The 26,765-nt window shown below is 40.4% G+C and overlaps 1 protein-coding gene across 1 annotated transcript in view; it reads left to right on the forward strand.

Moving 5' to 3' along the window:
• Nucleotides 1-9,150: 9,150 nt before the first annotated feature.
• Nucleotides 9,151-26,765, forward strand: part of KCNAB1 (potassium voltage-gated channel subfamily A regulatory beta subunit 1) — a 204,460-nt gene continuing 186,845 nt past the window's right edge. Inside the window, exon 1 of the mRNA XM_042458171.1 lies at nucleotides 9,151-10,205. Coding sequence (XP_042314105.1) covers nucleotides 9,985-10,205 — 221 coding nt within the window. The 5' untranslated portion in view covers nucleotides 9,151-9,984. The remainder of the gene's footprint in view (nucleotides 10,206-26,765) is intronic.

Consider the following 26,765-nt stretch of genomic DNA (forward strand, 5'->3'; position numbering starts at 1 on the left):
AAATGAATATTTATGTGCAGTTCACACCAAGTGTTTGCTGGTCTCAAAGTGTTTTGAGAAATTATCCTGAATACAATACACATATGGATTGTTTATGTAAAAATAATGTGTGTATGTATGTGCATGCAAAAACAGGTGTTCCGACAAAACCTCCACAATTTTTGCACAAAACTCCCACATATATTTGTTCAGAACAGTTTCCGGAACCACTTCAGGACCTGAGAATTACAGATGAAAAATAGGCAGAATTCTTCCCAACCTGGTTTCTCATGCATCAGGAAAACTGGTTTTTTTTTAATCGAGGAAACAAAAAATTAAAAATGTTCTTTCCATCTCTAATGCAATGTGCCTTCATCTAAGATACAGAGATATTCAATTTAGATGGATTTCAAACTTCACAGAATGAAACTATCCTCTTAATAAAATCAGACACAGAAAATCTTTCCTTCAACAGCCAAGAAAGTGGTTCAAAAGTAGTCCTGTTTCATGTTAAGTTTAGCTGAGATAGTGGTGTTATGATCAAAATAACATGTTTAGCACAAAGTTTTAATTGTATACAGAATTTCAAAATGAGAATGTTATTTGCATGACTGAGATGTCAGTGGTGAAGCAACAGTATAGCAGAACAACAAAATGGTGCTTGTGGACTTTGGCGGGTTACAGACCGCTGAAAAGCGGCGGTCTGCTGCCGCCGCCGGTTGCAGTGTCCGGGAACCGCAGCAGCCAAACGGCGCAGTTCCTGGACGCTGCAAAGAAGGAGCACGAAAATTGCGCTCCTTCCTGTGCCCCGGAAGAGACGCAGCAAGTGCCGAAGTGCACACTCGTGGCGTCATTTGTGGGGTGCGACGTGTGGACGCAGTGCATCCGCTACGTCAAGATGGCGGCGGCTGTGTGGAACGGCCGCCACCATTTCGTATGGACTCAGTCCGTACTAGGGTTAGGGGCGTCTGGAAGAGACGCCCCTTTCTAACCCTAGTACGTGCTGAGCACGTACTTTCCTGCCCGTTCGTAACGGGCCTTTCTGTCTTAATGACCAGCTAATCACTACAAACAAATGGTAATGGTCAAGTCACAGTCAACAACTTTTCATTTAATATAGTTGCAGTTTATAGTTCTTTTCATAGACAGATGAACAATTGGACAAACAATTGAATGTGGAGGGAGGGAGAGAGGTAACTCCTATGTCCACCCTTAGCAAAGAACAGATCTAGAAAAAGTTACTTGTGGAAGCACAAGCGCTCCCCAAATTCCCAAGACTGCAGGGTCAGTAGCTTTTCCAAGCTTTGGTAAAGAATGCATTGCCTCTTTCTCTAAGTCTATTCCTTTGGATGCAAGAAGATGAAATTAAACTAACCTTTCTCACATGCCAGGCAGTGTTCCAAGACATAATGTGAGAAAATACTGTTTCTTCCTGCTTACAATCAAAAGGGCATGTAATCTCTTCAAGTTACAGTATTTACAGTTTGCTTGTACAACTGAGGAGTGGTATTAGTCACTGCTGGATCCTGGCTTTTCTTCTGAGGCTGTGCAGACATGGATCACCCCTTATTCAGGTGGAAGGAACCAATATGTCAGGGGATGGCCGGACCATACAGAGATAAATAACTTCAAATGCTTGAAGGTTAGCATGTGAACATTTCTCAGGGGTTCAGTGCAACATTTTCAATTCCAGTTGTCAATCTATCAGTGTGCCAGTTCCCATTATCTTCTGCTACAGCAGCTGTTATTGCACAAAGGGGCACAATTTTCTGAAAGTACTACAATGGGCCCTCTACATTTGTGGCTTTGACATTTGCAGATTTGGTTATTTGTGGATTTGATTAATCTGTTCTCTCTAGGTCCTCCAGTGCAACTCTGCCAGAAGTTGGCCATGGAGTTATTTTTAGAGTAAATTTCTTTTCATAACGAAGACTCAGGGGTCCTCTGGCAACCACATCGGGGACTAGTGATTCCCACCCCTGTTTAAAATTTCTCCTTTGAGCCAACCTTATAGGGTTGAAGTAAGGAGTAATATATACTTTACAAATCATTCAGTTCTCTCTTTTAGCATGCCTTATAAGAGCTAGGTTTAGTGTTACTGCCCCACTCAGTTGCTCACTCATGAGTAGTTCCAGTCTGAGAAACATCCTATTGTACTATATTCTTAGAAGCCACCTGCTGCATAGTTGCCTCTTAATAACTGTATTTTCTGCTTAGTATGTGTTGTTTATCTAAAGAACCTTGTTTGTTTTTGTTCATGCTGCCAAATCTGAACAGAGGATAAACTGAATTAAAAGCATGTAGAGTCAATTGTCATCATGAGTAATACAATATTCATGTAAAAGTCATTTTGACATAAAAAGACTAGCAATTTTATTAAACAGCAATGATAAATTTCCTTTCACAGCATGTTTTGTTTACTACATCAGATGTATCTTACTAACTATCAGATATAATGCCTGCTTGCTGAAGATCAGAGCTGGGAATTATGCAGCCCTCCAGCTAATCTTAAACTGAGGACAAGGGGTGAATGTGGGAGGAGAAGAGAAAAGCTGGAACTTTTTAATAGCAGGGAGAGAAAAAGAGAGAGAGGCCAAAGGATTAATTGAGACTGTCCCTGCCATATTAGCACAGCTGGATTTTGTAGTATCAAGTCTAGAGCAAACCCAAACCAAATCAGAATGATGGAAGATAAGGCATGCAAGCATACATGAAGCCCAGGGGATTCAAGTTCCAATTCTATCTGCTAGATCAGGGGTAGGCAGCCTTTTTGAGTCGGGGGCCGGGTTGCTGTCTCTCAGACAACTGGGGGGGCGAAGCCAAAAAATAAATAATTTTTTAAAAAAAAATTAAATAAATAAATAACCTGGGACAAATGTAGGACAAAATTTTCAAATGGAGGACACTTTATATAAAAAATGGAGAACACGTGAAAAAATTTGCTGATTTTTTAAAAAATGTTAATATAAATGCATGTTTCTGAGGCTTCTATACACAATTGCCCCCCTTGCCCGCCGCTTGCCCCCCCTTGCCCGCCTCCTTCTGATAGGCCAAAGGCCCCATGCCCTCATGCGAGGGGCCAAAGGCTCCGGTGGCAATCGGCAGCAGGACCGGGCTGGGGCCAGTCCCAAGGCCTTGCCGGGCCGCATCCGGCCCGCGGGCCGCAGGTTGCCTACCCCTGTGCTAGATGCAACTGCTATTAAATTGAGTGCAACCATTTAAATGGTAAGCTATGCCAAATAGGAATGTGTCATGAAGATGCTGGTTTAGAGTAACTTGTCTTTTCATATCGTGATGTCACCACTCTGTAATGGCTTTTCAGTTTGGCAGTGAAAGTCAGAACTTGGACACATTTCTAAAAGTAATTAATTTCTAATTAATTCCTTACAACAGTTGATGAGTAACTTCTTGTCATTACTTGCTGTAGGGCTGAATTTTTTTCTCTCTTGCTTGTTGCAAGGCAGAGGGAGGCTTAAGAACAAAAAGGAAATGGCATAAAACATGGGGGGGGGAGAACTTCTCAGAAATGCATCTAAAATGCATTATAATGCCCATTAAAATATGTTTGTGAGTAACAAGTAAACATTACTTGTTATACCAGTGGTATAGTTCTCCTCCTACTCTTTATGTTACTTTTAAAATGTGACTTTATCACATTCTTGTTGCCAAAAAGTAAATAGCTACAGGTAAACTGTGTAATGGATTTACCCAGTATGATGTATTATTTCGAGTGCTAGACTAAGGCTGCTGCCACACTGCAACTGAACAGGATGCCCATGAAGATAGCTGCTGCAGCATGGGAACATAGGGCTTCCAGATCTTACCTCTTCTATGGATGATCCAGAGAAGAGGTACGTTTTTAAAAACTGTTTGAAGGATGTTATTCTCTAGTTCTAGTGTGGTTCATGTGTGGTGCAAATCTGGATTAGGTCTGGTTCTAGTGTGGTTCAGATCTTCCTGGATGATCCAGTGAAGAAGTACATTTTTAAAAACTGTTTTAAGGGTGTTATCCCCTGACACATGCCAAACATTGTCTGGACTGCTTGCACCAGAACCAGGGTTTGCGACATGTGTTTTCTTTCTGAACAGGATGACACCAGAATGGGGTTGGAGGATGTGCCTTTTGGCCCATACAAACTGGGGCCCAGTCTAAAACACTGAATCTTCACAGTCTCTGCTTCTAAATCTGCAGATATAATTATTTCTCTGTATAACTGGTTTTTTTCAAGTGAATGCTATTTAAATTCTTTATTACTCAAATAAAGGGACAGGAGGGTTAGGGAAAATGGCAAAGGAAACATGAAAAAATCTTAAGCTGAAACTCGCTGTCTGAAAAGCTCAATTCATGGATGAGTTGTTTGTGTCTTTAAGCACTGCAGGTGGTTTTGAGATCCTGCTTTGACTTAACATACAGTAAGCTGCATTTTCAAGGATCCATGGATGTCTGTAGCCAAGGGTGCAACAATTTACTTGTTTCTTTTAAGACATTCTTGCTCTGGTGAGCCTGAATTAGATGATTTTCATGTGAATAGTTGGGGGCATGTTGAGAGGAAGAGGGATTAGTGGTGCAGGCATAATCTTAGGAAAATGAGGTCTGTATCTGAATTTCATCACGCTACATGCACTCAGAAAAGCATGTGTAGCATAGTGTGCCTTCCTTATGATTTATAGGTTTATTAAAGATAATTGTCTGTTTGGGATCAAGATGTATTGTCTCTCAATTGCAAAGGTGTATATGTACATTGCCCATTTTTCATGAAAACATCACAGACTTGGAACAACTACTAAGAAAGATCAAGGAGCTAATTGCAAAGGCAGGCTTATTGTTGAACATAAAGAAAACAAAAATAACGACCACAGAGAATTTACACAGATTCAACCTAGACAATGAGGAAATAGAAGTAGTAAAAGAATTTTCACATGTGGGATCAAATATTGATCAGAGCAGTGACTGCAGTCAAGAAATCATAAAAAGTCTAAGAATGGGGAGGGCAACTATAAAAGGACTAGAAAATATCCTAAAATGTAAAGGCATACAACTGAGTATGAAGTTAGAATCATACAACCAATTGTATTCCCTATTACCATGTTTGGATGTGAGAGCTGAATAGTTAAGAAAGCAGATAGGAAGATAATTAATTCATTTGAGATGTGATGCTGGAGAAGAGTGCTGAGTTTACCATGGACAGCCAAGAAGTCAAACAAATGGGTCCTAGAGCAGATTAAACCAGAAATCTCTCTGGAAGTGAAGATGACAAGACTGAGGCTGTTGTACTTTGACCACATCATGAGGAGGCACGACTCTCTGGAACAAACAATAATGCTAGGAAAGGTAGAAGGAAGCAGAAAGAGAGGAAGGCCATGTGCTAGATGGATGGACTCTATTAAGTAGGTCATGGGTATGAATTTGCAGAACCTGAGCAGAGCAGTGGAGAATAGGGAGTCCTGAAGATGTCTTATCTACAGGGTCGCTGTGGGTTGAGATGGACTCGAGGGTGGATAACAACAACAACAACAAATTTAATGTTGGATAAACTGAATTTATGTTTAAAAACAGTACACTGCATTCAGTCTATGGTAATGATCTTTGAAGCATTTTGTGTTTCTCTGAATATCATGTCTCTTAGTTACACTTTTAAAGATTTAGAAGGACATGTGATTATCACATCTAGTTCATAATGCAGTGTCCCAACCAGCCCTTTTGGTTTAGTGACTCCAGACACTGAAAAGGGAGATTTCTGAAGAATAATAATAATAATAATAATAATGCAACTGCAGGGGGAAAACATACAGTAGAATATGGTTCTATGATTCAGAATCACAGCTCAACCCCCCCCCCGACCCACCCACCCACCCACCTTTTAAAATCAAATCTCTAATGCCTAAAGCCGTGACACTATGTAAGAAAAGTCTGGTGAAATTTTTGAAGCAGGAGATTTGTCATTTAGGATTTCTAGTGGGGAAATGTTCAGTGACTTGCATTGCTCTTTCCTTCATGATCAGAAAGTCAGTAAGTGATATAAAATGTAAATCTCCTTGTAATTTGCATAATAAACACAGGTTGTAGATTTCTTGTTCTTTCCTTTCTGCCATGCATCTAATCTTTTTTCTAGCTTTAAAAATTTTACCAAAGTGCTGATATACAGTCCTAACCTTAAGGACTATTGAAACTTGTCATCCTATAAGTTGTGTGTGTGTGTGTGTGTGTGTGTGCGTGTGCGTGCAAGTATGTTTAAGTTGCCTGTTGACCTACAGTAACCTCATTAATTTCATAGGGTTTTCTTAGGCAAGAGGTGGTTTTGCCTACCACTGAAATAGAGCACCTGGTATTAATTGGCAGTCTCCCATTGTTACCAGCATTGGTGCCTTAAAATCCTAAATGTCTATGACTTTTCTTCTGATGACCCTATGCAGAGTGCCTGATGGGATACCTGACGTAGAGTTCTCCATCACTGCAAGACGGACAGGTCATGTAGGCTATTGAAACATAGATCAAAGAGGCCCAGATAGGAGTTGCCAACAGAAAGGAGTCATTTACACCTTTGAGGCAGATTTATGGCCAGGATGCTTTGCCAGGCCAGAACCATTCTCACCTTGAAGACTTCTATAGATCAAGCAATCTTTAATATGTAGATTTGGCTTTGCTTTGAAATGTGGAAACAACTCTTCGCCTGAGGCAAGATGTTGCCTATTTAAGGTCCCTCAAATCTTTTGTCTATATTCCATGTTAGAATTCAGACAGGCTTCATGTCAGTCTGTGTTCTGATATAGTTCCAATCCACTCCCCCTCCTTCCTTCCCCTCCGTGTTGCTGAGTCTTCATCAATCTGGACCTGGAGCACCGCCAATACAGGTGAATATAACCATTAGAAAGCCTCATGTTATCTATCCAACGCTAACTTACTATATTCCTGAGTTCTTGGATGATTGTGTGAGTGTATGATTGTCTTATGTGTGAATGAATAATAAACAGTATTCAGTTTTCATAAAACTTGTCTCTGTTGACCTATTACCTTGGCTACCTTCGTATACATAGGATAGAGACCGCTCCTCTGTTTGAGCTAATGATAAATTCCCCAGACCAAGGTCTCCTTATTTACACCATCCAAGTATTAGTCAAGGCTGCCCTTCCTTTACTTCCAAGATCAGACATGTTCTGGTGCCTTTAGGATATTTAGGTCCTGCTCACCACAGGTTATCTTAAAGTATTTTAATTTAAAAAGCACAAATCACACATACAACAGTCATTTAGGAGCCAGACATGTTCTGAGCTACTTTTTCTGGACATTCACCCAGGCCTCCAAATGTGCCTGCCTGTTCCAGTGCCCATTAGCACTTCTTTCAGTGATCTTTCTATTTTGTCCTCCAAGTCCTTCTGCACATTTTGCCTTTTTTTCATTTATGACCTTTCCTGCAATTATTTGCAGGACAGAGGAAAACCAGACAAGCGGTATAGTCATACCCCAGAGGGTAGTACAGGAGACATCACACTTCCTTTTTGGCAGTCAAGATGACACACTCCTTTTGTTTATATCCCAGCATGAACTGTAGTTTTTTTTAATGCCACAGTAAACCCAACAATTTAAAAGAAAATTGCTAGGTGCAGTGCCCTTCATTGGTGTGCCTTTTCCAGTTGTAACATGATGTGTGCAGTGCCCTTCATTGGTATGCCAGTTCCTGTTGACAACATGATGGCATGGCAACTCCCAGCCTTAAAACATGTGACTTTCAACTGACTAAATCTGTGACCATAGCACCACCTGAGATATAATACAGACGATGCAGCAGAAAACTAATGAAGAAATGGGTTCTTCCAGATCAATTTGTTTGGTGGCAATAATGTGACTGGAAAATCATGAATCAAAACTTTGAAATGTGGATGTAGAGTAAGGAATGAATATGAGTTGTTGTTGTTGTTGTTGTTGTTGTTGGTAGTGCTGTGTGCCTTCAAGTCATTTCTGACTTATAGTGATTGTAAGATAATTCACTTAGTTACTCTGAGTCCCGGTTCTGGGAAAAGAACAGGATATTACTACTACACCTACTACTAATACTAATAATAAACAATGCTATTGTCATCATAAGAGGGTGACCTGTGTTGCAGAGCAGTTTCTGGAATACCGAAGTTTAGAAGGAGCCTGTCTAGGAACCAGTTGCACACATTACTCCTCCACTCCAGGAGTACCTGCCATTTCCTTTCCTACAACTGAAGGTGCATCTACACTGTAGAAATAATGCAGTTTGATGTGACCTTAACTGCTGTGGCCCAGTCTTACAGAATCCTAGGATTTGTAGTTTTGTGAGACACCAGCACTCTTTGCCAGAGAAAGCTAAAGATCTTGCAAAACTACCCATCCCAGGATTGCAAAGAATGGAGCTACAGAACTTAAAGTGGTGTCAAACTGCATTATTTCTACAGTAGATGCACCCTTAGATCTAGCAATCCACTACAAAGCTTGTTGTGAACTTCAGCAATTGCTCTGAGCAGTGTAGGAAGTCCTCTTATCCTGTCACAGCAAATTTTAAAATGCCACCAATCTTGAAAGTGTTCAAGAAGAATGACAAGCTCTTTATCCAAATACCTTTTCTATCTATCTATCTATCTATCAAAAAGCAATTTAGTGTCTGTTCACAGATTGTGGTGTGGATATGTTCTCTGCCTTTGGCTGGTTAACATGTGCTTTTCACACACCATAGTGGGCATGTGAGGTGCATTGGGAATAGGGAGCAGGGGCATTGGCAGTGGTGTACCAGAAGCTTAATCCTGGTCACAGTGGGAGCTGCATATGAACATCAAAAAGCCAGTGCATGCTGAGTTTTCCCATGCTCTCCCTGCAAGCTCCCATGCGCTCAACTGTCACGCAAATCGGCACCTAATTTACCAGTCTTGTCCCAATCCTTTGGGATTATCTGCTTTTGCTGCCAGTTGTGCAATTTAGATCAAAGGGCATGCCCGGGGTATCTATTTTAACTGGGCATGAATTTCTGCTGGGAAGAGATTAACCCTGGTGCAACTGCTGGCAACACATCGGTTTCAGGCAGGGTCTTAGTATGCCAGACGCAAGGGATTAATGAGTTAATTCGCCTGCACACAGATGAATAGTAATGCTCTTCCCCTCCCACAACACATCAAGACGTTAACATGCTTTCACATCCATTTGTTCAAGTCAGGTGGAGGGGCTCTTACTAGGCATTGAGAAGGGCTGTCACTGATTCAGGCAGTCCAACTCCCTTGAAAGTCTCTGCCTTTAGACTGCACACAAAGGAAAGAATGCCAGCAAACCTCTCTCGATTTCTGCAAGCTTCTTAAAGGGGTCTCTGCACATTCCAGCAACACAGCTGCATCTCCGATACCCTCAGTGCATCAGAGTATATAGCTTCTCCTCCTTCACCGGGCTTTCGAGCTGTCAGGGAGAAAGCCAGGGGGATCCTGATGAAGTGCAGTGTTGTGCAGGAGCTGACAAAGAGGTAGATGGATATCCTTGGTCTCCTGAGATTTGCCTGTGATTAGATGTTCCTTGAGCTCCCCAGCTTTGCATCATCAGCATTTCATGGTCCAGGGGGTGCTCCAGACACATCTTGCAGTATGCCTGCATTGATTTAAATCCAGCAACTAGAGGCAAGCCAGCACTGAAACGGAGTGGATACTGCTGCTTTGGGTTAACCATGAAGATGCAGGCTCAGTATTTCTGAAAGCAACTGACCTCATGGAGAGTTCTTTGTAAGCACTAGGAAATTTCTTTGCAGAAAAAGGGGAAAAATTGGGGAAAGAGGCTTCCATTCTTTTCATTAATACTAGAGCAACTTCAGACCTTGGCTTGACTCCTGGTATATCAGAGACATCTGTGCTCACTTCCAACCTGCATCGAGATCCAGGTACTTGAGTTGGAGTGCACCTTTGAGGACTCCTGGGCTAAGAACTGACATCTTCAGCTCCTTGTGGTTCTCCTTTCTGGTCCAAAGGAAGTTTTGTCCGTTCTATAAAGGAAACCTTGGCAAGGCAGAAATGCAAGTCTCCATAGCATGCACAGAGCACAACCTCAAGAACCGGAATGGGGAGGACAGACTCATCAGCAAACAGAACACCAGTAACCCAAATGCTGTCAATGCTGCCCGGGCAAAATTCCGGACAGTGGCAATCATTGCTCGCAGTTTGGGAACCTTTACCCCTCAGCACCATATATCTTTAAAAGAGTCCACTGCCAAGCAGACTGGCATGAAATATAGGTATGGACATACTATTTATTCTCTATCGTGTTTTGGTGTCCCTCTTGACTCTCCCCCTGCATGTCTTTGAAAGTTCAGCTGCTGACAAAGTTCCCCTTTGCTAATGTCTCATCCAAATCTAAACGTTTGAACCCATTAGAAAGAAATGTGAGTGTGAAAGGTTGCACTGGGGGGGGGTGTATTCCAAGTTTTGCTATCCGTGTGAGTCTTGCTAAACAAGTATTTGTATTAGCATTTAGAAAAGATCCAGTTGTATTCAGGATTTTGAATTAATAAATGACACTTCAGGCTCTGCTTGGGATAAAGTTTGCTTCTCAAAGTACCTGCTCGGGAGAAGAAGATGATGATGAAGAAGAAGAAACAAAGGAGTTTATCAGACAAGGGAAACTGGAAGTATAATCCAATGGCAATCTGAACGCAATCATGGGGTTAACGTTATTACATGATAACCCACTACATGCAAATTTGGGCAATGGGAAGTCAGTCCGAACGCAATCATGTGGTTTCACATCATTGCGTGATAGACTGCCACACGCAAATTCAGGCAATGGCATGCTATTTTCGGGCAATGGGAAGCCAGTTCGAACGCAATGCACATTCATGTAATTGTGCTAAACTAGCAACTTTAAGTGAATACGTTCTGGTCCCATTTTCTTTTCATTCGAATTTAAGAGAAATTCCTCCCGTTTGATAAACTCCAAACCCAGCATCTGGCAGCCTCAGTTAGATACTCTTTTGTATTCTAATTACTATTCAAAGGCCTGTGATTGACTTGCTATCTAAGGACAGGGAGGAATTTGCTTCAAGTGAAAGGCAGCATGTGATGCAGACAAAATAATAAGCACACTGCTAGAAAATATCATGTGTTAAATAATTATTTCCTTCACCAAGGAGAATGAGGCAGAATAACAACGATCCTTGCTAATGTCTCATCCAGAGCTTATTTATGTTAAGAAAGTATTTAAGAGGATGTTTTGTTTGATAAATCAGTCAATTACAATTAATTTCAAGCACTCCATGTATAATTTATCAGTTCTGTCAAACATTGGACATCTCATGTGATTCATGTCAGAATGGCTTTTTCTCTTAAAGAGGAGATGGTAAGAGACACATTCTGGTACTTTTACAAGCAAGAATTGCAATGGACTCATCAACTAAGCTGCTCAATTTGCTGCAGCAATGTAGTGGGAAATTGTTGTATTTTAGACCCAAGAGGCATGGGTTAAAATTTCAGGGCTCATGTAAGTATTTAGGAAATCCATTCCTGTAGTGCATATGTTTCTGTGTGTGTGCTTAGAACTAAATCTCACTTTCTTCAATGGGGCTCACTCCCAAGTTATATTGCAGCTGTGATCTCAGTCAACTCTCAGGTATTGCTACCTGAGAGGATGGCCATTGCTGGCGATGAACAAGATAAAGATAGTGAAAGCATTTTCTTTGCTTAAAATGTGACTTTTGTTAGTAAGTTTCCTATGGGTGGTGAATGCTAAAATGTGCCATCAAGGTTTGTGGCAGCTTGGAGCTTTCCATAGATATGTCATGAGTGTCACATTAAGCGGTCTTAGAGGTAAACCTTATTCTTGTTCTCATTCTTGTTATTAAAATATTCATGTCCCACCCTTCACCACGGGATTTCAGGGTGGCAGAAACTTAAAACAACAGACAGTGTAAAACAATTCTGAATTCAAATAATAAATAGGATAAAGCTTATTGAGCATGACAAGTTAATTCTTCTTACAAGTAAAATATGTACATGTACAGTTAAATTAAATTAAACCCCCAAAGCCAGATCTTGATTTGGCACCAGAAAGAAACCAGCATAAAATCAAACCTCTAATGGGAGGGAGTTCCACAACTGGGATGCAACAGCCAAAAAAGTAGAATGGTGATCATGACAGAAGATAGGTAATTAGGTTCACATTTCATTACAAATATCCACTTAATCCTCCTTGAGACTAGTAACAGAGCCAGGTGCATCTTGCCTTGACTATATAAACATTTTCCAGACTTGTGATGCATTTTGACAAAAAAAAGGGGGGGCTATATATAACGATGTGTATATTTGTAGTTACAGCTACAAATGCATACGGTATATACCAGTGGTGGCAAGCCTATGACACGAGTGCCAGAAGTGGCACTCAGAGCCCTCTCTGTGGGCACACATGCCATCACCTCAGCACAGAGTTCCCCAGAGTTTGTTACTAGAAAGTCAGAGGGACATGGCACTTTGCAATACATAAGTGGGTTTTGGGTCGCAGTTTGGGCACTCAGTCTCTAAAACGTTTGCCATCACTGGTATATACTCATGTATAGGTCTAGAAATTTTAGTCAAAAAATTTACCCCAAAAAGCTGGATTTACTTATCCACAGGTCAATGTAAGTACTATACTCCAACTCTTATATATATTAAAAAAGAACCATCCGCTTTCTCTGAATAGAGTGATGAAAGGCGAGAGCTTAGTCCATCCCAGGAGCTCCAAAAAGAAGCATGGATCCCCTCTACTCTATCATCCATCCAGCCTTTAGGATAAGCACAAACACTTATGCCTGCCAGAGTTTTCTAAGTTCTCTGGCATCATTTTCCTTTGCATCATCCTTTACATCAGTTGTTACATGCCCCTAAGTTTTACTCTCGACTTACCCATAATTTTGGCCCCAAAACCTGCCCTTGACTTATACATGAGGTCTACAAATAGTCGGTAAATTTGAAAAATGTCCACAACCATACTTTAGATAATTGGGAAAAGTATGCATGTATTTCCATGTGGAAAGGAAAAAAAGGCAATCTTGGTACCCAATAAATAGATTTAACAGGACAGGAATGCCAGATTCTGAGAAAAGCAACAAAAATGTATGGAAAGAGTTTCACTCCCTAACCTGAGAACATACTATCAGAATTGGGAGAAAAAGATAATGTCTATGGAACAGCAAAGAATACTTTAGCTTGGAAATTTTACTTTTTTTGGAATTCATTTCCCAGAATCCCCTGCTTATCATGGTCAATGAATAGGATAGGAGGCAACAGTGTTAAATAGTTTTATAGTTGAAATGGTCTAGGAGTCCACCATTGGAAGTAAGGGCTAAACCAATACCCTTCCATGGATAGAAGAACATTTTGCTTTCCTCCAACACTTTAACCAATTTGAATCCATTTACTTTATCCTTAGAACTCAGCGGGAGATGTTGAAAACTGAACTTGCCACTGTTTGCAGAGGTCTGACTCTTCAGCTGTCTAGTACTGCTCAGGACTATATTTGCAATATAGACAGATGTTAAGAAGTCTCTGTGTGTATATGTGTATAACACAGACTGTATTGGATATCACTTTAATTTTAATAAATTTCTTGCTAAAGGAGGCCTGGCTAGCCCCATTTCCCTTGATAACCCTCTTGCAACAGGCAAAATATTTTACTACAGTGGGTCTTTTTATTACATTGGTGCCCCTTATACAAAATGGAAAATCATGGTTTACTATTTGGAATTTTTACTTTTTAAAAATATTTGCAAGCCATGGATGCTTGAATCCATGGATAAAAAAATCTGTGGATAAGGAGGGCCAAATGTATTTCATTACTAATATGTATTCCAAACAAGAACTATCATTTGTCATATGGTTAACAACAACAAAGTCAATGCCAGAAAGATTTTAAAAGGTGATTTGTTTAAAAAGTAATCAGAATGTAGGTCCAAATAAACCAAAGCAGCAACTACAAGTATTAAAATTGTAGAGGTAATCGTACCTGCAAAAAATAAAAGTTCCTGCACATGCATGAAAGGACTGCAACAAATATGCCAGGTAAAACTCTCTGAGGATACCCAGCATTGGGAAACTTTAAGTTTTATGAATGATGGTTCTCAGAACCCCTAGCTATCATGGCCGGTAGGCTCCACTGTCCAAAAAGGTAACTTTCCCAAACTTTGGGGCTAGTTGGACTTTGGCTCCCTTGCTGTTTTTAAATATCTTCAAATTGGTTTAATCTGGCAGACTTTTAAAATGTTAAACACCTAAATATAAATTGTATTGATATCTTGCTTTATTATATTTTCAAAATTTTATTTTTATTGCTACCTTATTGTGATTTATTCCATTTTTATATTGTTTATGCTACTTTTCTTAGCTGTCTTCAGCACCATTTGGTTTAAAAACTGGACAGAAATTAAACAGGGAAAAATAGAACGAGAATATACACTTGGTTATACAACTGGTCTCTGTAGAAACTGCAGAGCCAGACAATTTTTAATCGATACCTTGCGAAGAAAAGAATGCATAGCTGACCAGGGGCTGTGGTGAGTTTGTTTGGCTCTGCAAGGAAACTGCGGGGGCAGACAGGCTAACTGGGATATAGAGACTGCAAAGTATCAAAAATTCAAAATACTCAGTTCTTTCATTCTGTTCACCTATCCACCTACCATCTTAGGTTGTTGTTGTGTACCTTCATTTCTGACTTATGGAGACCCTAAGGGTTTTATCACAGGATTTTGTTGGCAAGATTTGTTCAGAAGAGGTTTGCCTTTTCCTTCCTTTGAAGCTGAGAGAGTGTAACTTGCCCAAGGTCACCCAGTGGGTTTCTATGACTGAGTGAGGATTCACATTCCATATGTTGCCTTGTCTTATCCTAAGCAGCCTATATGTATTTAAATCTCTTTCCTGGCTTTGGCTAAAATAGGTATAGCACTCTGGATTATATTTCTGGTGGAGTGAATAACAGGACAGAAGGAGATTTGCTCTCTCCAAGGGTAAAGCACCCATTGATATCATGCATACTAGTAATTAAATTTCCTGATGGCCAGAAAAGATACCAAGGCACACAGAGAGGGGGGGGGTCAGTTCCGAGAAGTAGGGAAACCAGTCGAATGCTTGTGAAGTGGAGAGAGACTTTTGGCAACCAGCAGGTGGTGGAAAGCAAAGAGTAGGCTGGTTATGCTTAGGTACATTCAGAAGGGACCTCTTATTAGAGCAGGAGAACTATGCCAGAGACTGGTTTTTCTCAATGAACTCATATCATGTAGCAATATCGTTGAGATACAATAGCAGGCTTGGGATCTATCCACGATTCTTCTCAGAGACAGTCCCTGTCTGTGTGATAGTGGCCACCATTTGCGTTTAGTGAATTGAGTCATGCAGTATGAAGCATGAGTGTAAGAAAATACTACCTCTTCAGCACAGACCTTGGACAAATGACAGCCATTCTGGCAGAGGGAATCTGAGAGCTGTCATCCAAAACAAGCCAACAAACGAAAAAGGAACTTTATCATCCTCTGCTTCATCAAGGGGTAGAGGCTTATAACTGCTATTACCCCAAGTCTAGGGAATACATTTCCTGGTGGACTGAGCACAGCCCTTTCTTTCACAAGGCATGCCCATTTTGAAGAGGATTTGATTGCTGCCTTTCGAAGATTATTGTGAACATCTTGCTCCTAGGGTTCACTGCATTCAGTTTGCCTTCTGAAGTCTATTCTTTCTTTTTGTAAGCTGCTTCAGGGATTTGAGAAGAGGGTAAACGTGTTTCAAATAAATCTCCAATGGAAGGATTTGTTTACAGTGTTGTCTCTAGGCTTTTGCTATGGCTTTTGTCTCTATGCATGTGTCTTTTGTACATGGTCCTATGCCACTTGGTTTCAACAGGTACCACTGAGGGCAGAGGGAACTAGAGGAATCTTGGTCACTTAAAGTTTCTGGAGTTGTAAGCCAGCTGGGGCTCTATCTCTCCTACAGCTACTTAGCAAATCAATCACTTTATGTGTTTGGATTTTTCTCTGCAATATGCTGCATCAGTGTCGGCCTTGTGCTATAGAATGTGTAGCAGTTACAATAACATATTTACAGAGCTGAAAAGATAATTTAAAACAAAAAGAAAAAGAAAACCCTCTTGATCTTTCCAAAGACCAATTTCATTTGGTTGCAAATGCATCACTGATGATTCTCTTACTCCAGCTCTAACTGACAGTGACATGACATTTGCTCTTTGAAGGTCATCTCTGAGTGTTTTGTCATGTTCCCCCTATAAATTCCCAATACCTGGGGGGGGGGGGGGTTTTCCTTTTTTTTTAAAAAAAAAGACATCAACTTCTGCCAGTGACTTGCCTTTACCAAATGATTAAAAACAGATGAGTACTGAAGTATTGTTATCATTCTGTATTCTTTTCTGGTGTTGTGTACATCCATACAGAAAACATTACCATAACTTAAACCTCTGTTGTTCGGTGACCAATGATATCTGGCTCTAGATGAGAAGAGATCTGTCCATTTCACTTTTTACTGCATTCATTTTTTTTAATTCTAAGGACTTTTCATCCTGAATACAAAGATATCTGTGAATTTTGGTAAATTCTTCAAAAACAGATTGAAGCAAAACGAGCCACAATTTGAACTAGTCCAGCTTAACAAGTGCAGCTCTTCTCAGCATGAATAGGATCATGTTGTACCAGTCTGTCATCCAGATTTTAGGAGTAAGGAGCTTCTCTGAAAAAGAAGTGCCAATTTAGTATCAGTGGTGGAATTATTTATTTATTTAGAACATTTATACCCTGCCCTTTAGCCAAAAAGCCCCCAAGACCAACTTACAAATTGTTGTATAATAAAACATACATGAAGAAAACCAGGTTCCTCTTAGGAATGTAGTACTGCAGGTGGATGATGAACCAGCCAAGGAAGGAGCTTACTTAAAATTAAAAAATACTGTACCATTCATCTTGAGAGTATCCTCCCAAGAAAAGCATGGACACGCCAGAGCTTGTCATTTGTAAAAGGAACCACTTTATTGATTACAGCAAAGTTTTTATAAATTTCATTCAGTATGAGATCATGGTCATCAACAGTACATGATTATGAAAAGTTTTTGATTGACAATCAGTATGACTACAGTCAGTATTCTGGTCAGCAGAAAGAACAGAAAAGCAAGCTAGAAATGTTGCAGTTTTCAACAGTGAGGTTCTGTAGAACTAGTATATGGGAAGGCAACAAGGCAAGAAACACCTGCCTCCTGCAAAACGTATTCTTTTTGTCTCAGGGTTTTAGGTAGAGAAGCAGGGAGGAAATGTGGATGAGGGCAATCTTAGAGATAGCTACACTATAGTCCATCAAGCCCTGTTTGGATTTGGATGTAAATACTGTAAAACAAATTTAAAGTAAGCAAGTAGATTTAACTCTTGATTTCGTTTTTGCTGTCCAGGGTTCTGATTTATGGCAATTGATTAACATGAGAAGAAACTGACTCAGCTCTCCTTTCTGTTTGTCTCCCTTTGCCATTCACAACATGTTGTAAGTGTAATAATTTTTAAAGCACTTTAAGAATTAAAGACAAATTAGAGAGTGACAGTGATAGGGCTATGTATCCACTTATCCTAATCTTTCTAGGATATAATCTGATACTATTAGGCTTCTTTCACCTCTTCTCTTCCTGCTCCCTTAGTCTCTTTGTTCTATCAAAAGTGGCTTAATTCAGAATTAACTTATTCTTTTATACAGTCATCCTATCTTTAATGGAGTTCTTACAATAAAGGCTTTATTTCTTTAGCCATTGATGTCTTTGCTCCTTAATCACAATTGCTAGCCATTGAACACAGGCACTCTTCAGACTTTTAAGGGATTTAAACCCAGGCTTTGAAGAGTAAAACACCGAAAGCCCTCTATCTAGGTGGGCCAATTTATTAGTTATCAGAAGAAACTGGAAAGAAATTCTCACCTATACCCGGTTGAGTCCTCAGGTGTAAGAAAGAGCTCCATACTCACACTAGGCTTACTGACTTCATCTGTGACAAATACAGTTACCTGTACCATTCCCAAATGTGTTCCTCCAGCTTAGCAGTAGACTGGTAGGCATCTCTGATGTAATACCACCGGGGTGGGGATTGTGTGGCTTTCCAGAAATTGTTGGACTACTGTCCCACCATCCTTCTTCATTGTTTATGTTGGCTAAGACTGATGAGAGTTGCAGTCCAACAATATCAGGAGGTCTGCACAATTCCTATCTCTCCATTTCAAAGATGTGTGAAGGTGGGAAAGGATCCCATTATAAAGGAGCATTCTGAACATCCTTAGGAGTCCTTAACATGTAGAAATATGGCTTAGTAGCAGAGCTCAGAAGTTCCTTTTGGGGCCACACTGGCTGAGGTATCCTGGGAGTTGTAGTACAAAAAGTACATTTTAAATATCTGCTTAGGAATAGGGCATACAAGAAGTTCAGTCTACAGTGGTACCTCGGGTTACGAAATTAATTCGTTCCGCGGCTAATTTCGTAACCCGAAAAACCTTCGTAACCCGAATTGCCATAGGCGCTAATGGAAAAAAAGCCGCGGCTCTGCCGCGGCTCCATTTAAAACAGCGCCAGGGTTTTTTCGTAACCCGAAAAAACCTTCGTAACCCGAAACAATAAATCCCTATGGGATTTATTCGTATCCCGAAAAATTCGTAACCTGGGTAATTCGTATCCTGGGGTACCACTGTATTTGATCTGTAGTTTAAAGGGTATCTTGATTAGGGCTGAAGCTGCTTCCAGTCAGAATAGAAGTTAGACGATCGATTGTCTGGATCAGTATATGACAAATTCTTATGCTTGTATGGAATCATTGTTGATACCTCTAATAGTAATTTTGTTACCTCTTAACAGAAATGGCCCTTAGGCAGAAATGGTCTTTCTCACTGGTAGAATCCAGTGGGAAGTTGAGGAACACAGTTCCTTGTATCGTGGCATACCATCTAACTGTCCCAAAGACAGACCTGATTAATCTTCTGTCTTCCCACTATTTCAGCTGTTTCTAAAATGTTCCCATTTCTCTCTTCCTATCCCACTTCCCCCTTTTGTCCTCAGCTTATTTCAGTTGCTGCAAACTGAGTTCAAATTGCAAATATAGTTTGCACTCAGTTAATGCAGTAGGGAGGAGGATAGGAGGGGGCATAATTATGCTTCCCTGTAGACTCAGGCAAAAAAAAAAAAAATGGATGCAGCCTCTCCTAGCTTGTCTGTTCTTCCTCATTTATGATTTTTATCATCTTGACCACACTCTGATGTTGTTTGGCCATACATGCCCTGGTTTTCATCTGTGAAAGTTGGAGGACAAGGCATGGAAAAATCTATAGGAATCTAATTTACATGATCTGATGTATTCTTACCCAAGGTGTAAATGGTAACATGCAAACATCTCCCCATCTTAAGTCTTCCAATACTCCAAAGAGCTAATAAGAACTAAGATGGGCTTCATACAGGAGTGTATATATAGGGCAGTGTACTGTAATGGTTAGAATACTGGACTTAATAATAATAATAATAATAATAATAATAATAATAATAATAATAGGATTTATTTATATACCGCCCAATCACTGGGAATCCAAGCGGTTTACAACAGAGGGGATAATAGACGGTTCCCTGCCCTCAGGCTTACAATCTAAAAAACTGCAGAGATCCCACCTCTTACAGAGGCACAACAATCATTAGGTAATCTTGGTCCAGTTATTGTCCCTCAGCCTAACCTACATTAGTGCAAGTTAAAAAAAAAAAAAAAAAAAGGGGGGGGGTGTTCTGTACTTCAAAGAGCTCTTTAAATAACTTTTAAAAAGTAAAGAATAATAAACACATGCAAATTTGGCTTAGAGATTACAATTTGATATTCTAACAGTCTCATTTAAAGATAAAATAATGTTTCAATCCCTTAAGATTGTGGTGATTGTGTTGGAAGTGTGTAGCCTATCACTTGTGAAATATCAGCAGTCTAGAAGGAGATGGAGCTTGAATAGACTTCAAGGTGGTCAAGAGTGAGGGGCCTTATGTATCTTACACAATTCAACTAGCAAAAGATGAATAAATTATGCAGAATATACAAAAATAAATCATGGAGTCAGTGGAGGTTCTGATGTGTACTGTGTTCAAATAAACAAGGTACAGGTTTTAGATTCTTCCATCCTTTGATATTGAAAGTTCTTGCTAATCCTGTACAGTATTTTCTCTTTAAGGTTTGTGTTGTCACTACCTACATGATGTATGTGCTATTTAGAGTAATGTCTTACAGACTGGGTCTTTTGGTTCCTGCTAACGATAAAACCCTACTTCTCCTCTTAAAAGTCTTTGCATACCTCTTGTATTATTATTATTATTATTATTATTATTATTATTATTATTATTATTAACCTTTATTTATGAAGTGCTATAAATTTACACAGCGTTGTACATACAATCTTTTTAATTAGACAGTTCCCTGCCCTCGGGCTTACAATCTAAAAAGACATGACACAGAAGGAGAAGGGAGTGGTGGAGGGAAAGAGGATGAGGCCCAGCAGTTCCTCTCTACCTCCGAGGCCTGGACCAAGGCAGATGGACTAGAGGGAGGGCTGCTGTATAATATCTAGTAAAGCTGCCATTAATAAAACTTTTATTGCTTTATTATTTTTATCTTTCATTTTCTTGCACAGTACTTTGCCTCCTACAGCAGGTAGGAGCTTTTGAACTGTTTCAGCTGAAAGGAGCAGCCCTGTCAGTAGTTTTATATAAAGGCACTGGGAGGGAATTAAAGTGTGATGCAAAGCTTTGAGTAGAGATGGAAAGTAGGGACAGAAAGCATCATGTGTATAACAAATTTGGGGGAATTGTTCCAGACCATAGATCAGGTTCAGATGCAAAAGAGAAAAGATATCACTAATAAGAAGGGGCACAGTTCCAACTCCACTGAAGTAAATGGCAAATCATTTGTAGATTTTAATAGATTTGGACTGGGCCATTGGTTTATTCAACTTCCTCAAGCATATTTCTTCTCTTGTAGAATACCAGATGTTTACTTACCATTGGAAATATGCACCTGAGAGCTCATGAATTTGCAAGCCACATTATGTGGCTGTGTGCTCTTGGTTAGAGGGGGAAAGCCAGTGGGGAAAGGGTCAAACACACATGTAGGGTATAAAGACAACCTAAGGACATTGGAAACTCTTTTAAAATGTGTCCATAGCCACAGATTATGAAATCTGTGCAATTCTAGGAGAGTGATAACACTTTTAGGGGATTGCAATGGTAGCCAATGGCATTCTGAGTGGTGCTACATCCTGGGATCTTTTGTGGTGTCCTAGAAGTTTGTGTACCCAGCCCTTGGAAAGCATGATACAGCAAACGATCTGATCTTCCCTTATGCTATTACAAAGATATCATGGGATGTGCTTCTTGTATTGTGAACTGTAGCTATTTGGGGCATCAGAATATCTTGTACAACCCCTCTCTGCAGAGGTAAATACTATGTGGGAACTGGCTCACAGGCTCCTTTCTTGGACAGGTGCACTCACTTCTTGGCTGCACAGACAGATTGAGCTAGAGAGTAAATCAGTTCTGTGCACAGTTGCTTTCTCTAAGAGCACCACATGTTACCTTGTTGAAAGTGGCATGAAAGTCTGCAGGAGCCAATTTCTCTCTGTGTGAGATGGCAGCAATCCGACAAGCTAGTGAAAATATTTCCAGTCCTTCTGGCTCTCTGCATAGTATGGTTCATTAATTCAGTGGCCCATAAATGGTCCATATGCTCAAGTGCTGGAAATCTTTGGAAAGATTTTCATCGAAATGCTTGGCTGGGAGGGAAAAGTCTCTAATCATCTACTTTAAATGGGGTGGGGTTAACAATGAATTCAGTATTTTCCTTCCTTAAACCATTCCCAGCATCTATGTCCAATTAACTTTTCATTTCATAAACTCATATGCTTGGAGGGGACTCTTTTCTCAGCTTGACCTACTTCATGGGATTGTTGTAAGGGTCAAGTTGGGAGAAGTGATGTATGCTAGTTTGATTTCACTGGGGAAAAGGTGAAGTATAAATCAAAGTAATAAATAACAGTGCTGGAAGAGACCATAAGGACCATCTACATTAAGAGGCTAGCAGTGAAGGAACCCACCATTAAAGCATCCCTGACAGGTGGTTGTCTTACCTGTGTTGAAAGCCCGCCAGTGAAGTGGAGTTGACCATCTTCCAAGGGAGTCTGTTCCAGTGTTGAACAAATCTTATCTCCACAAGGTTTCCCCATATGTTTTCTTTTCTGTAATTTGAATCCATTGGTTCAGCTCATGTAGAGCAGCTGAAAATGACTTTACTCCATCTTCTCTGCAACAGACAATTATTTAGATATTTGAAGATGGCTATCACATCTCCTTGCTGTCTTCTTTTTTCTACACGAAATATATCCAGCTCTCCCAATTGTTCCTCATCAAGTTTGGCTTCCAGATCCCTTACCATCTTGGTCACTCTTTTCTGGACCTGGTCCATATTGTCAATATGCTTCCTAAACAGTGGTGCCCAGAAATGGGCACAGTATTCCAGGTGAGTTTTAATGAAAGCAGAATAAAGCACTACTATTATCTTCCTTAACGTATGCACACTGCACTTTTATTCTTTTAGCCTAGAAATGATAAGGCCCATGATGAGAAATTCAACTGCTTTATCCTATGAGGAATAATATCCTCATAGGATATTAAACATTCTACTGAGGTAGATGAAAGCCTAGCAGCACCAAATCTAATAGAGTGAGGCTGCATACACTGCATGGAGTACAAGCAGCAATGGGACATTGGAGAGATTCAGAGAAAGACATACTGAGACTGTCAACTTTCAAAAATACCATAGTATTAGATAAAATGTGTATTACTCTAATGGAAAGGTAAGGGAAAATCTAAATAATAAACAGAAAATCTAAAAATGAAACATTGTTTCAATATAAATGAAATTCCAGGGTTCCCTCTTGGGTGACAGCCGGCCTTCCCTTCATTTGTCTTCCCTTTGGTTTCTTCCTGAAGAGAAGACAATTGAAGGGAAGGTTGGCCATTTGGGAGAGAGCCGTGGCCTATTCGGGGTGGGGGGTGGGGTATGGGTGCATGCATGTGTATGTGTGAATGCAGTGTGCATGCATGCGTGCGCTTCCACGTGCCCGTACATACAGTATATGCATGGAGAAGAAGAAATGCAAAGCAATCATTCCCGTGAGGCTAGCATTCATGTGAAACAGAAACCAGGAAGTGGGCCCATTCTTCACCCTGGAAGTGCAAAGTTTCACAATGCATTCAGAGCCCCACTGAGCATGTGCAAGGGTGCCAGTTCAAATTGGTGAATCTGCATGGTATGTACTGTTGTGATAATTTATTTTGCACTCGCTCCACTTTGCCTTTGGAATGACCACAATTTTGCTCTTCACGTGTGATAATTAATCACATGTATTGGGTCTACTTTCCCTTTCCTTCAGGATGGGGGTATATTTCTCTTGTATGATAACAGACTATGTAGGCAGGCCAGTCCCCCTTCTGGCCATTTACTGGGAAAGAAAGCATTTTAAAATCCAGGAAATAAAATTGAAATTCCACTTACAAAACAAAAAAGATACTTCCTTTGAGATCCAGAATTCCCCTTTCCTTTGTGAGGCTACAAATCCCTTTGTTAGGTAGAGCAGATTGAATTTCTCAAGCAGCACCCCTGGCCTGTCCCAGTATCTATGTAGGCAAGCCATTCTGCCTTCTGGCCATGTGGTGTTGGAATTGACAACTCAGAGATCATGGATATCTCTTTAAATTATTTCCTTCTTCTCAAATACCTTCCAAGACTTATTGAACACAGATTCTCTTCTCTCTTTTATGTTCTCCAGAATTTATGGGAAATGGCTTGTATTCCTGGTACTCTTGTCCTATATTGCACATGCTGAACAGCTGGGAAATAGCTGTGTCATATGTTAATGCCAAAGGTGGAAGCCTAGAACATGAACTAGTGTGTACCACTATTGTGTAGCATCTGCTGCAGCTGCCTTTATTTCATTGTATGGGAATTGCAAAGTACTTGGGAAAATCATTGGCTGGCATCATCAGATCTAAAAGGTACAAATAAGTAATTCAAATGATGTGTCATGGGAATAATATATGTGTTTTTCTGATTCTTCTAAATCAGAATTACTGTTTGCAAGAGTTTGTCAGGTCTAATTTTAGAGGAGTCTTTGTCTCGTTGGACCTACTAAAAAGGCATTAGAATCGGCTAGCAGTATTAGAAATGAATGACCAATCCACTCCTCAGCTCCAAAGTATTACATTTTGAGTTGTTGTTTGCTTCAGACTGAGCTGCATCTACAGAGCTTGTAATACTGAATATATCTTGGGTTCAGAGTACATTCTGCATAGTGAAGTCAAAGGCTTTCAGGGCTGGTGTTCATAGTTTTCTGTGGATTTTCTGGGCTATGTGGCTGAATTCTGGAAGAATTTATTCCTGATGTTTCGCCTGTATCTTTGGCTCTCTGAAGACGCCAGCCACAAATGCAGGTGAAACATCAGGCATAGTCTTCCACAATGCAGCCACATAGCCTGGAAACTCCACAGAAAACTACATTCTGCATATTTTGTATGTTCAGTGTGCTTATCGGCATCAAGTTTTTACTCTCTCTTGCATATGTGCTGATGTAGCTCAATATGACAAGTCCTTTTGTCACATTGCATCCAAAACAAACACAACCAAAACCTGGGGTTACAAGATTTCTACTCCCTGGAGACACAAGACCAGCTGGCATCATAACCAAATCTTTTAAAAGAGAAACACCCCATCAAAGAGGCTGGAATGTTATTATTTTTACGCAATGGCTGGAGACAGTTATTTGTGCTTTTGTCCAAAGTAGTATTGTTTCTCACTTCATGTTTCCTAGAAGCAGCTTTTTACAGTGTCACTTTCCTGGGGTTTTGGAGACTTTTGGCTCTGACGTATGATTCTGAAATATCTGGTTTATTTTAAAATATACACGCTAAGCATGGAGGAAGCAAGCAAGGATACAGACAGATGGTGCTAGTTTTTAAAGCAATATCAGCTGCTCTAATGTAAGTATGTGATCTTTAAAAAGGCAAAGCCAGAGCTGAGGAAGTTATGTTTTTTGAGCTACAACAGCTAGAATTTCCCTATCCAGTATCTGACTGTAGCTTAGCAGTGTCCCAGAGGTTGTACTTTGTATGTGGAAGATGCCAGATGTACCCCCCTGATTAACTTTTGCTGATCACTGAGAAACGCCAGGACATTTTCCTCTCTAAGATGGACTCCCATTCCATCCCATACTCACGCTAAGTCAAAATACAGAGTAGAATCATAGAATTGTAGAGTTGGAAGAGACCACAAGGGCCATCCAGTCCAACCCCATTCTGTCATGCAGGAACTCTCAATCAAAGCATCCCTGACAGATGGCCATTCAGCCTCTGTTTAAAGATCTCCAAGGAGGGAGACTCCACTACACTCCAAGGGAGTGTGTTCCACTGTTGAACAGACCTTACTGTAGAACATTCCTCCTAATGTTGAGGTGGAATCTCTTTTCCTGTAGCTTGCATCCATTGCTCCGGGTCCTGTTCTCTGGAGCAGTAGAGAGTCATTCCTCATAGGAGTTGAGTAATTCTGCCTTTTCTCTGTCCCCTGTTACCATTTTGCCATCTTCTCCATGTAGTGGCCCTACCATTTCCTTCTTCTTCCTTTTGCTGCAGTCATATCCAAAAAAGCCCTTTTTATTGTTTTTAACCTCTCTAGCAAGCCTGAGTTCATTCTGCGCTTTAGCTTTTCTGACTTTACCCCTACACATGCCTGCTATTTCTTTGAATTTTTTCGTGATTTCCCCCCTTTTCCATTTCTTATACATATTCTGTTTCAAACTTAGCTCGGTTGAAAGTTCCTTAGTCATCCATCCTGGTTTCTTGAGACACTTCCCATTTTTCTTTCTCACTGGAACTGTTTGAAATTGTGCCTTCAGTATCTCCCTTTTGAGAAACTCCCATCCTTCTTGAACTCCCTTCTCTTTTAGTATTTCTGACCACGGGATCACCCTCAATACTTCTCTAAGTTTACTGAAATCCGCTCTCCTAAAGTCTAGGATGCGTGTTTGACTATGCCTGGCTTCTCCTCTCCATTGTCTAACAAACTCCAGGAGAACATGGTCACTTCCACCTAATGATCCCACCACTTGCACCCCATTAACCAAATCATCCTTGTTGATTAGGATCAGATCTAAAATAGCTGACCCGCTTGTTGTCTCTTCCACCTTTTGGACCATGAAATTGTCTTTGAGGCAAGTGAGGAATTTGCTAGACCTTGAGGATTTGACTGAGTTTGAATTCCAGCAAATATGAGGATAGTTGAAATCACCCATCACTACTACATCTCTCTTTTCTGACTGTGTGGTCATCTGTTCTAGAAAGCCATCATCTAATTCCTCCATCTGACTGGGGGGTCTGTAGTAGACTCCCACCATAATATCCTTGTTGTTTCCCTCTCCTTTCATTTTTATCCAGATGCTCTCCACCTGGCTTCCAGGATTGATGTCCTGGATCTCTTCACTGGTGTAAATATCTCTGACATATAGTGCTATTCCTCTCCTTTCCTGTTTGGCCTGTTTCTCTTGAAAAGGTTATACCCCTGTATTCCTACATTCCAATTATGAGACTCATCCCACCAGGTTTCAGTGAGGCCTATTATATCATATTTGCTTTGTTGTACTAGGACTTCAAGTTCATCTCTCTTATTTCCCATGCTCTGTGCATTAGTGTAGAGACATCGCAGACCAAAGGTCCCCTTTACTTGCTGCCTGTGCAAGTT

This window comes from Sceloporus undulatus, chromosome 3, assembly GCF_019175285.1.
Source record: "Sceloporus undulatus isolate JIND9_A2432 ecotype Alabama chromosome 3, SceUnd_v1.1, whole genome shotgun sequence".
NCBI lineage: Eukaryota > Metazoa > Chordata > Lepidosauria > Squamata > Phrynosomatidae > Sceloporus > Sceloporus undulatus.